At 41.6% G+C, this 12,058-nt stretch overlaps 1 protein-coding gene across 4 annotated transcripts in view; it reads right to left on the bottom strand.

Moving 5' to 3' along the window:
* Window positions 1-12,058, bottom strand: part of DPYD (dihydropyrimidine dehydrogenase) — a 641,531-nt gene that overhangs the window by 161,032 nt on the left and 468,441 nt on the right. For 2 of the 4 annotated variants that reach the window (XM_087930179.1, XM_087930177.1), the window contains 3 exons: window positions 10,702-10,797; window positions 9,101-9,221; window positions 6,181-6,300 (listed from right to left, as the gene is read on the bottom strand). In XM_087930179.1, coding sequence (XP_087786305.1) covers window positions 6,181-6,300; window positions 9,101-9,221; window positions 10,702-10,797 — 337 coding nt within the window. The remainder of the gene's footprint in view (window positions 1-6,180; window positions 6,301-9,100; window positions 9,222-10,701; window positions 10,798-12,058) is intronic. The other 2 variants (XM_087930180.1, XM_087930178.1) reach the window with 1 other exon arrangement.

Below are 12,058 nucleotides of genomic sequence, written 5' to 3'. Positions count from 1 at the left end.
CTCTCCTCTGATGTCCTCGGGGTCATTGAGTCCTCAGCTTCGTTGCTACCGCTATGGCTCCCCGGGCTCGCTGAACCTGCTTGGCTGCTGCTTCTTGGTGAAGTGTTCGTCTGCCCAGGTTCAACTACAGCTGGTGAGTATTGCAAGCTATGGTGTGGTGATCTCGGAGTTAGTTCTGAAGGAACAGGTGTTGGTTCTATTTCTGGGCTCACGGCTTCCCCTCCCCCCCCGGTGTCGAGGCTGGGGTCAAGGATGGAAGCTGTGGTCAGTCTGGAGCGTAGCTGGTCAATATGGCGTTTCCACACTCTGCCATCAGTGGTCAGTAGACGGTAGTAGCAGGGACCCGTGACTTGAGTTATTTGAGCAGGAATCCAGAGGGGATCCCCTGAAATTTTTTTTGCAAATACAAGGTCTCCTACCTTAAAGGCGTGATGCTTGCTGCTGGAACCCAGGGGCTTTTCCGGGGTGTAGGCAGGGTGCAAGCGGTCTAGAGGTGATCTGAGTTTCCTGGCCATCAGGAGTTCAGCTGGGCTCTTGTTAGTCGTGCTGTTGGGTGTGATGTGCTGAAGAAGCAGCATTCTAGTGACTTTATCGTGGATGTTACCTTGTTCCATTTTCTGTAGGGTTTTCTTTGTGAACTGGACCATTCGTTCAGCCCTACCATTCGCCACTGGATGAGCCGGCGATGTGAGTGCATGTCGGATGCCCTGTTCAGCTAGGTATTGTTCAAAAGCTAAGGCAGTAAATTGGGGCCCATTGTCAGAAACCAGGACATCGGGTAGGCTGTGTGTGGCAAAAAGTCTGTTTAATTTCTTGATGACTGCCTCTGTAGTGGTTGTTTTCATTTTATTGACTTCGAGCCAGTTAGAATACGCATCTACAGTTGTTAGGAAAGTGTGTCCTTTAGTAGGTCCCACAAAGTCAATATGAATGCGCGACCAGGAACCTCTGGGTGTTTCCCATTCTGCTGGTGGAGCTTTTGGTGGGGCTGAGTGGTTTTCCTGGCATCTGTTACAGGAGGCGACCCAGGTTTCAATTTGTTTGTCCATACCTGGCTACCAGGCGTAGCTTCTTGCCAGCGCTTTCATACGCACGATGCCCGGGTGTCCATCGTGTAGTATTTGAAGGACTTTTTTTTGAAGTTTAGTTGGTATGACGACTCGGTCTCCCCATAAAACACACCCTCTTTGTGAGAAAAGTTCTGTCTGTCTGTTTTTGAATGGTTTAAAGGTTTCCTTGGGCTCGTATTCTGGCCTCCCCTCTCCACCCAGCCAAGAACTCGTGCCAAACATGAGTCTCTTTTGGTTTTGAAGGCGATGTCCTGGGCCGTTAGTGGAGGTGAGGTAATTGTCTCAATTTGTAGTATTGGGAGCGTGGGAGCTGGGTCTTCCTGCGGCTCAGGTAGTGGAGAGCGGCTCAAGGCATCAGCGTGAGGAATAGATTTTCCCGGGCGATATCTTAGTTGATAGTCGTAAGCAGCTAGAAATTCTGACCATCGCGTCATTCTGGGGGAACGAATGTGTGGGGTAGGTTTGTTGCCCACCAGAATGCCAAGTAATGGCTTATGATCCGTGATAATGGAAAATGATCTCCCATATACATATTCATGAAACCTTTTAATCGCAGAGACAATAGCAAGGGCTTCCTTATCTAGGTGGCTATAGTTTCTTTCTGTTTTTGACAAAGTTCTTGAAGAAAATGCAATTGGTGCTTCTGAGCCATTTGGTAGGACATGGCTCAGGATGACCCCCACCCCAAACGGTGAGGCATCACAAGTAACAGTCAATGGGAGTGTCTCGTTATATTGTATTAGCACTGCATCAGAGGTGAGGAGGTCCTTTACTTGCTGGAAGGCATGTTCCTCCCGACGTCCCCAAATCCAGGAGGCCCTTTTATCGAGTAGTCTATGAAGGGGCCCAGCAACAGTCACCTTCTGGGGTAGGAAAATGTTATAAAATTTAATGAGTCCCAGGAAGGCTTGGAGGTCAGTTTTGTTTTTGGGTCTTGGGGCATTTTTGATAGCTGCCAATTTCTTTTCTGTAGGGTGGATTCCTTGTTTGTCAAGAAGGTAGCCAAGAAACTCCACCCTTTCTGTGCATAACTGGCACTTTTCCTTCTTAACCTTGAGGCCAGCATCTTTGAACCTTTGTAGGACTGTTTTGAGGCGTTTCTCTAATTGACTTTTTGTTGGGGCTGCTATCAGTACGTCATCAAAATAGGGCACGACCCCTTTTATGCCTTGTAATAGTCTCTCCATCAGGTTTTGAAAAATGCCTGGGGCTATGCTTACTCCAAACTGGAGCCTGTTACATTTGAATGCACCACGATGTGTAACTATAGTTTGGGCTTCTGCGGTTTCGGTATCAACTGGCAGCTGTTGATACGCTTGGGCCAGATCTAGTTTTGCGAATATTCTGCCACCCCCAAGTGAATGTAGGAGATGCTGAACGACTGGTACCGGATAGGCGCTCTGTTGCAGTGCGTGATTGAGGGTGGCCCTGTAGTCACCACAGATTCTCAAGGACCCATCAGGCTTTATGGGGGTGACAATTGGTGTCTCCCATCGGGCGTGGTCAATGGGCTCTAACACGCCTTGTGCAATTAATTTGTCCAGTTGCTCATCAATTTTGGGTTTGAGAGCAAAGGGAACTCGGCACGGCTTTAGGCGAATGGGCGCAATGTCAGGGCGAAGATTAAACGAAATAGGGGACCCCTTGTACTTGCCTAACTTTTCGCTAAAAACTTCTCAGAAATCGTGGACAAGGGCTGCTTCCCAGTCATCGTCTTCAGTATGATGGATGTCAGCCATTCCGATTCCCAATGGCGCGAACCACTGAAGGCCCAATAGACTTGTTCGGTCTCTGTCTACAATGGTGAGTGGTAGAATTGCATTATGTCCTTTGAAAGAGACCTGGAAATCGTACCTGCGACTGGAATCCGGTTGCCTTGATAATCTTTCAGTATGAGTCTCTGACTGCTGAGGTCTTGGCGTCGGATGTTGGGAATCAGTTGCTTGAGGCTTTTCCAGGATACCATGGATAGTGAAGACCCAGAGTCTACTTCCATGATGCAAGGTTTATTTTAGATGGTGACCTTTACACGGATTTTCTTTGCGTCTAGCGATGACGCGTGGCCGATGGTGATGGTTTGATTAGCCTCTTCTCGTCTGGGTGTGCCATTAAACCTTCGGGGCCTGCTGTACTGGTTCCACTGGTTGCTAGGGCAGTCCCTCTGTGTGGTGGGGTTGCCATCATTCCTTTTCGGGCTGCTCCCTCTCCATCTGGGGCTGGAATTTCTTTTGTTTCTGCATACTTTCGCAATATGCCCTCGTTTTTCGCAAAAATAACAAATGGCGTCTAAGAATCTGCATTCAGATTGAGGATGGTTTCCACCGCATCCGGCGCATTGGTAGTTGGATTTACGATCCCGCTGGTCCCGTTGCTCACGTTCTGACCGGAGTCTGTGGACTTCTTCCTCCTCGCTGTCTGAGGATGACTCGACATCTTCATGATGGGTGGTCGATGTGTACTTGTCTGAAGGTTTCCCAGCATCGTTGATGGGTTGGCGGTTGGTCCTGCTGGTTCGGCGCATCCGTGCTGCTGATTTACGAATGGCTTCAGCAGCGGTGGCGTCTGCTATGGAATCTGCAAGTGAGATGTCTCCCTTGGCCATGATCTTGCTCTGGACAGTTGGATCTCTAAGGCCAAGGACGATTCGGTCTCTCATGGCTTCTTCGAGATTGGCAAAGCCACATAAACCGCCCAGGTTCCTCAGGTCTGCCACAAAATCCCCAACGCTCTCACCTTCACGCTGGTCCCTCTGACAGAACTCATGTCTGCGAATGAGAGTTGGTACTGCTGGGGCGTAGTGGTTGCGCAGGATGGGAGCAAGGGTGTCCCAATCCATCGTTTTAACTTCAGCTGGTTTCGCTAGTGCTTTAGCCATCTTAAAAACGGCAGGTCCACAATGCATTAGAAAAACGGCTCATTTCTTGCTGGGCGTGGCATCTTTGAGGTTGTTGGACTATAGGAACATTTGTCCATATTTGAGTCCCAGTCCTCGCTAGCTGGATCGAATGGGGCAGGTGGTATAGCACTGCTGGCCATGTCGCCGTTGTTGCGCTCTGTCAGCCACGTGCTCCTTCAGCTAGCTCGAGTTCAGTAGACTTCGTTGCCTCCGCATCCCACCCTTGTCGCCAGTGTTAGATCTGGGAGGATGGTTCAAGAACGGAGGCAAGACTCAGATAACAACAACAGCTCTTTATTAGTGACTTCAGATCTGAGCGAAGAATCCCAGCCGCAGCAGCCCCTTATATAGGGCTGGCTGCGGCTAGGCAGCCAATGAAGGCGATTTGAGTTTGCCGCTCTTGGCTGGGCCAATCGCGGCAGCCCGTTTACTAGCCAATTGGATCAGTCTGTGGTGACCAATCACGATCTGCTATTTGCGGGCCAATCAGAGTTTCAGGCTTTTGAGCCTGCTAGTCCGGAACAGTTTATAGTGATTTGGCTAGTACTAGCTTTGTTAATTTTATCCTCCCAACCACACATCATTTGTTAATAGTGTGAATGCTAAAATCTTAAAACTACAGTGCAAAAATGCCATTATTCTGAATTTTGGAGGAGAAATTTCCCTGACTTCCCACAGACTGGGACTTTTCAAATGGCAAGCGTATATATCTCCCCTGTAAATACTGTAAATGAATTGAATTTTCAACCATGAAAATAGAGCTTTACTATGGAAATAGGGACAGGCATGGAAAAGGGTAAAGGGTTCAGGTGCCACTATAATCGGCACTATAAACATGCTTTAAATTTGTGGCACAGAGGACATGCTTTTCATAATACAGCAATTTTATAGTTTTATTGGATGGCCAAGCGATAAAGGAATATTCAGAAATGGCAGCTTGAAATGAATGAAAGTGGGGGGGTGGGGGGAACCACACAGCACTAAATCACGTTACTTCTATAAAATACTACTGCAATAGTTCTTTTATTAATTTTTAATGCTCAGCACCCTTGGTGACCTCTTTTATTCTTTTGCTGTCAACATGGCAGCCTGGAAAAAAAAAAATTGAAATGGGATAATAAAACGCAAGAAGTACTTAAACCCCCAGAGTATGCAAGTGCATTCTCTCTGCCTTCCCTGTCAGTCTTTCTGCTTCTCTGCCAGCCTCCCCACCATACCTAACATCCCACAGCGTGGGAGAGGAACTGGTTTGAGTAACCCAACGTCTGCCTTTATGTACTTTAAGTGTTTATTTTAAATGCTCCTTTTAAAATGGAAAGTGTTTATCTGAATAATAGAATTGCTTGAAAGAAGGATGTTTTCTTTTGTCTGTCTGGTTTCCACTATGTATATTTGGCCTGATTCAGCTGCATTTTGCTCAAACAGCAGGATACCATTATGCTATGAATATTTACCACTGTTTATATCTCCAAGGAGACTAATCTCCATACCACTACAGTCCAGAAGCTCCGGGCATTGTCTCTGCAGGCCCAGGTTCATGGTGTCACAGCAGCTGAGGCCATGGGGTCAAACAGATTAATCCATCAGTGAAAATAAAGCTCTGCGTTTATTGTCTACCAACTCCAACCCCCCCTGCCCCACCAGAGGATGTAAAATAACATTCTATGCTGGAATCCACTCTATGGATCAGTTTGGTATATGTATGACAAAGGGAGAAAAATGGGGGGAAATCAGATCAGTGAAGTTTGGGGGATGTAGCCAAGGAAATGTGTTTATGAAAATGTGTTAAGAAGGCAGATTACAGTAGGGACTGCACCCTGTTAAAAATCCCACCAAACTACCCATTTGGGAATGTTTGTTTGTATTCTCCCAGTGCCCTTTGATAAGCCCCTGTCTAACATGCACCCTGACAACTATAACAGAATGAAAAATCCCAGGAAAAATGCAGGTTGGGTCATAAGAAAAAAGCGATTTCCTCTATTACTCAGGGTTGACCCTATCAGTAAAATTGGGTTGCAGGGTTTCACCATTCAGGAAAGGGCAGCCCATAAGCGCTCACAGTCAATCTGTTCCATCTGTCATGATTATTAGCAAACACTGACCAGCAACAAAACTAAACTAAATACAACAGGCACAATAATGCAGTCATATTAACGGTATCACTTGCTAGATTCCCAGGCCTCAAAGAAGGGACTTTTAATCAGAAAGACCTACCTGATACTCCGCCATAGGTGGTCTTTTTGCTGTGTCCTACAGAAGGCCAAGGCATGCCATTTGCCTTTAGTCCCATCAACCCTGACACAGTATTGGTGGCGGTAACACCATCTGCATGACCTACAACAAAATTAGTGATAGTTTTAACAAGCATGTGAACACAGCAAGTTACAGAAATTGTACTAATTAGGTGATGAAGCTTTCTGGCTATTAAAAAAAAGCATCATCTTCATCATCATCATCATGTTAATATGATTTTAAACATTCACAGGGAATTTGAAACCTTCAATGTAAATCCTGATGTACATTTTTCACAGGGCCAGGATTAGCTGTAAGTGGTAATAATCACATGTTCTTATATGTAATGAATGAAACTGCCTGGAGAATTTTTACAGTTGACAAGGTGAAGACAGACAGATGCAACACTTCTTTCCCCCTACATATGACCCTAATGATTAAGCAAATAAACATATCTCCAGCTTCTAAGAAAGATCACCGGCAAAATGTTATTGTTGGCTGTTAAGATCAGTAATTTATATTAATGGTTGTTAATTTTTAAAACCACTAAAGGTGTCATCTCTATTTTCAATCAACTCACTATAGATTCTCTTCTCTACAGATGTGTGATTACCAGGCCCTAATTGGGACAGTGAAGAGCTGGCAAATTTTCTCCAATGTTTTCTTGGAACCCAAGCATTTTTTAATCCCTTGCAAGCAGTTAAGTCTAATAGTATTGGTGTAATGTATGGTATAAATTAAACCAACAAACAGTGCGAGGAGGTCCTATTCTTATTCACTCTACCCTTATGTTGTAGACCATATTTCTCCTAACTAACCTGGCTTCATTCATGCTCCCATTTTTCTTTCTTGTCAGTCTACAGAGAACTGGATCTTTTAGCCTTTACTTTGTTTTCCTTCTGTTCCTCTTTTCTCCTCCTTCTTATCAACTCCATTGTCAACTTTTCCTCCTCCCAACTAAATGTAATGGCATCCGGTTTCAAGTCATCCCCCTTCTCACTGTGTCTTTGCTATGCCCTATGTTCAGTTTTGTATTAATATCTCCCACTTAAGCCTTTATGTTGTTTCCTCTCTAATCAAGGTCAGGGTGAGACAGATAAAAATTCAGTGAAACAGAAAGAGATCATCAGAGCAGGTTGATTGTGATAATCCAATGGAATAGAGAATTTTAATAAGATTCACTTCTGGACTAAATATTGGTGAACATGGATGAAACTGTCAAGGTTATCCAATTTTTAGACAGCTTTTTAAGTTGGTGATTCATACAGGGAATTTTTACTTAGGTCTACATAGGTACAAAGCAATACACGGACCTGAAAACAGAACTAGAACAACTGTGGCAAAACAAAGCAAAGAACCTATAGTAATCGGTGCCCTGGATGCAATCCCAAAACAACCGGAACATCACTTGAACACCATCGGCATTGACAAAATAACCAAAAAGGCAGCTTTACTCAGAATATCTTACATCCTGCAATGATATTTGTAACACATCTAAACATCTATATATGCCCATCCTAGGTCCTTGTGAAGGGTTTGATAGGTGGACAAAAATGGCAAATTTAATCTGAACATCTGGCTGATTGTGTGACGAACCATAATACATCTTAATCTCACATACCCTTTAGTTCCATCAAGTTCTTATGAAACCCTAGAATTCCATGGAACCGTTTGAAAAACAATTCGATGTTGCCATCATGTGGGACTGAAAATTGTGCCTTCTCTATCATGGCCCCTTGTCCTTTAGAACAGTATCTCCCCAAAGTTTCGGTTGGCACTGATTCTCCTGGGGTCCTGGAAAGCCTTTAAGACCTAGTTCTCTTTCTAGATCTGGGGTTAATTGTGGTTGTTATGTATAGGTGGGGCCCCATTGTACCATTGTATGGTTTTTTGTTCTAACTGTTTTAGATCAAGTTGCCAGTTTATCAAGGTTTAAATAATTTCTACAGCTTTGAGGGCACTACTCCACTCAGAGTCTCCTGAAATAGGCAGCTGTAGCAACTAATGAATTAAATTAAAGCATATTGATGTAAAATACCAGCATTATATATAACAGCAGCTGCAATGATAAAAAGGGAAAGTGGTACTAAAAATTAGAAGAACTGGATACTTGCCAAGACCCATGTCTCACCTTACAGATCACTATCATGACCCCTCATCATCACTGCCTCTCTTTGGGTTACCTGCCCACATACTGTGCCCCAAAAGAGAAAATGGCAAGCTTGAAAGGAGCAAGGAAGACCAAGCTATCCCGACCACTTATTTGCTTGCCAAAATACACTTTGGGACAAATAATAGTACACAAGGAGCTCTGGTGGTGCAGTGGCTAGAATGCAATATTGCAGGCCACCATAGCCCAGAGTTCAATCCCAATGGGGCTCAAGATTGACTCATTCCTTCCATCCTTCTGAGATCAGTAAAACTGATGGGGGCAATATGCAAATAATGTTTAGGTTGTAAACTGCCCAGAGAGTGTAAAGCACTCAGGGGTGGGATATAAACCTAAAATGCTATTGCTATGCTAAGGAGTAATAGCGATTGACTGCAGGGCAAATATAAAGGAAATGACCCTATCGAGACACCGGGGTCTATACACAAATTGAGCTCATTGAGGGATTTTGGAGAACTGACTCAAAAACTTCAAACTCTTTTTAACACTGAAAGGAAGAAAAAGCATAATTAGTAGATGAAGGAGTAAGGTAATGTATGATTCAGTTTGTAGTTTCACCCATGTTTTCCAAATTAATTTTTATGCTCAGGAAATATGGGAAAAATATGGGAAAAAAAGAAATAGTAAATTTACTTATATCCTCTACTTCTAAATATAGCATTTTACTTTTTTAACCTATCAAGTTGCAAATTTTAAGAAAGAGTGAAATGCGGATATGTCTGAATTTGTTACCTTCTTGGGCAGCCCTCGCAATGTTCACAATGTCTGTGACATTTGGTGTCAGCTTGGCAAAGAAAGGAATCTGAACAGCTTGTCTCACCCAACGACAGATGTTGCGTACTAGTTCTGGATCCTGTTCAAATAGGTCAGATCAATACAGTGCATAATTAAAAGTAATGTGATCAAAACTTTCCAACAATCTGCTTTCCTGTAGTTTTCAATGCGTAATTATATTTCAATACTCTGCTTTGCCTCATTAATTTAAGCTATGTCAACATTTTAAGTAGTATGGGGGGGAAAAACTATACTGGTATATATTAGATATGTGAAGCACAATAAAACTGTAAAATATGTGTGTGTGTGTTTGTGGAATTAAACAGTCTCCAGTTTGGAATTTTAAAACAATGCGAATCAGCAGAAGAAAGCCTTTGTAAAAGACTTGACTTTTCTTAGAGAAAGATATTTAAGATATTGCTAATCCCACCCTCTACCCAATGGAAGAACAATTGACCATGTATGCTTTGAAATTGAAATGGATTGCCATTTACAAATACATACATCATATGTCAGTCTCTCTTTCTCCTATTTTCTAAGCATGGGGGAAGGGAGGAAGAAGGGAGCAGAAATGAAATATACATCACCTAAAAGAGATAAAGAATGTGGAGGGAAGAATCTGTTCTCACCAGTAGCCATTTCTACAATCTAAAATAACTACGCTGAACACATTTGGATCAACTCCAATGCCATGATCTGTTGAAAATTGCCAAAATTCAGTAGGCACAGTTCAATAGATAGCATGCTAATCACGACTGCACTGAAACACTTGGCACTTGGATCTGATCTTGGAAATAGATTTTATTTTGTCAAAATGCTGTAATAAAATCTTGATTAACATAACTGCATTCAATTGTTTTTATTTAAGCTTTTGCTGATTTACATAAAGGATTACAATGAATTACATATATATTTTCTGAAGGTGGTAGAAGATGGCTTTGTTTGTTTGGAAGGCTGAGTAGTTTGGACTTGATTAATATTTGGCTAATTCTAGGACATAACTAGGTTGTAGGCTAATTTTGAGTAATATTAAATTAAATTAAATTATTTTCTTCCGTGTGTTTTTTTCATTACATGTACTTTATAAATTAAACCAATTAGGGAATGCTAATGTATACTTTAATGCAGATTTTTTTTTTGTAGCAGAATACTTTGTTATTGGCTTGGCATCAGTACCTTGATCTCTGATCTCCGCTAGGGCCTTCACATCAATTGTGATTAGCTATCAATTGCCATTTTAAATTTCCCCCAGTGCCATAATTTGTGAAATTAAGCTCAGAATGATGGGGATTCCCCAAAAATAAACAAGAGCCCTGAAGGGCATCTTACTTGAGATCCCTTCAGTCCTTTACCTAGCTTTATGTATTATAGGCCTGTCCAGTGTAAGAGTGTCAATTGTGTGATTAAAAAAAATACCGAAAAATTGATTCATGAGTCATTTTATCTAAGATCAAAAAAAAACCCTCCTGCCCTGATATAAATCGGAAGTTCGCAGATATATACATTAACCTTTCCCTAAATTAGCTGGCAGGGTGATATTTAACTACTCTTCCACCCACCTGTCCACAAAATAACCTCCCAGCAATTATTTTGACAGGGTCAAAGCTTTTCTGAATACTCATCTCCTTGGATGAAAAGTTCAGGATGACAAAAAGCTAAATGGGAAAAAAAGAGATCAACTTATACTCTTTAAAGACAGAAATAGAAATCTTGAAGCCCTACCTTTCTGGGACAGCCTTCAGAGGATAATCAGCTGTCTTTCAGTTGATAATGGTTCTGGAGTAGTAATGCTCTTTAATAACATAAATTTTATTTTATTTTATAATTTGGTAATGAGGCTGTCAAGTTGTCTGACAACCACTAATAAACTATATTAAAATTTTAAATATCTATTTTATTATTAGATATTTACATGTAAAAAAAGTTCTCAGAAACCCCAAAATAAAATAGAAATGTATTCTAACCAAACTAAACTATAAAGCAAAGGTAGGAATACAACAGGAAATATAGACAAGGGATTGGTAGATTTAACCTACTTGGGGAAAGTTTACCGAATCCTTGCTGTTCTCTGAGCTTAGAGAACTCCACAGTTGAATCAACCCTGAGCTATTTATTTTCTCTTCTACAGGGTGGCTTATATTACGATGTCCAAACTCCATGAAACACCAAACAATGTTAATAAATTGCAACCGAATACAAGCTAAACTTTAATTCTCCAGAACATAGGTTCTAGGCCTGAGACTGGGCCACTAGTCAACAAACATACTAGCATAATTCTGAGAGAAATCTATCTTTTCTAGGTGTCCTGTTGATTCCTAGAAGTGCAAAATTATTTTGCCAACAATATAGTAAAATAAATTCTCTTTTTTCAGTGAGTTAAGAGCTGCCTTATTTTTTCTCTCTCACAAATGCATGGACTAATACGAAAAGGAAAAAATTATAGAAGAGGATGGCAATTGTCCAGTTCCCCATCCCCTGACAAATCTCTTTTTAGAAATTAAACACTGTCACAAATTCCTTTTCAGTTTTACTACTAAATCAAAAACCGTGCTAGAGATTTTGGTTTCTAGAGGAGGACAAAGTTTAAAAAGTATAAAAAGTGCATTTGCACTAGTAAAAATGTCTATGTGTTCCAATGTTTCTAATATTGTTGTGGAAATACTGTGGACTGGATCAGATTGTCCAGTCTGAATGGTTGAGTGGAATGAATTTTCTACATAAATTCAAATCATAAAATTGAAGCAGATTATTTTCCAATTTATATTAGGGTGTTTGGAGGGTTTTTTTTTTCCTTATTTACATAGACTTAGTTTGACACATTTACATATATTTGGTGTTAATGTCTACAGTTTCAGAAAGTTTCTACTATCATAGATACATGAAACAAAATTATAAACTATAGAATTATGTGTAATA

Source organism: Pseudonaja textilis, chromosome 3, assembly GCF_049901715.1.
Source record: "Pseudonaja textilis isolate UNSWEBS1 chromosome 3, rPseTex1.2, whole genome shotgun sequence".
Lineage (NCBI taxonomy): Eukaryota > Metazoa > Chordata > Lepidosauria > Squamata > Elapidae > Pseudonaja > Pseudonaja textilis.
The sequence above is the reverse complement of the archived record's forward strand: the minus strand, read 5'-3'. Positions and strand labels throughout refer to the sequence as shown.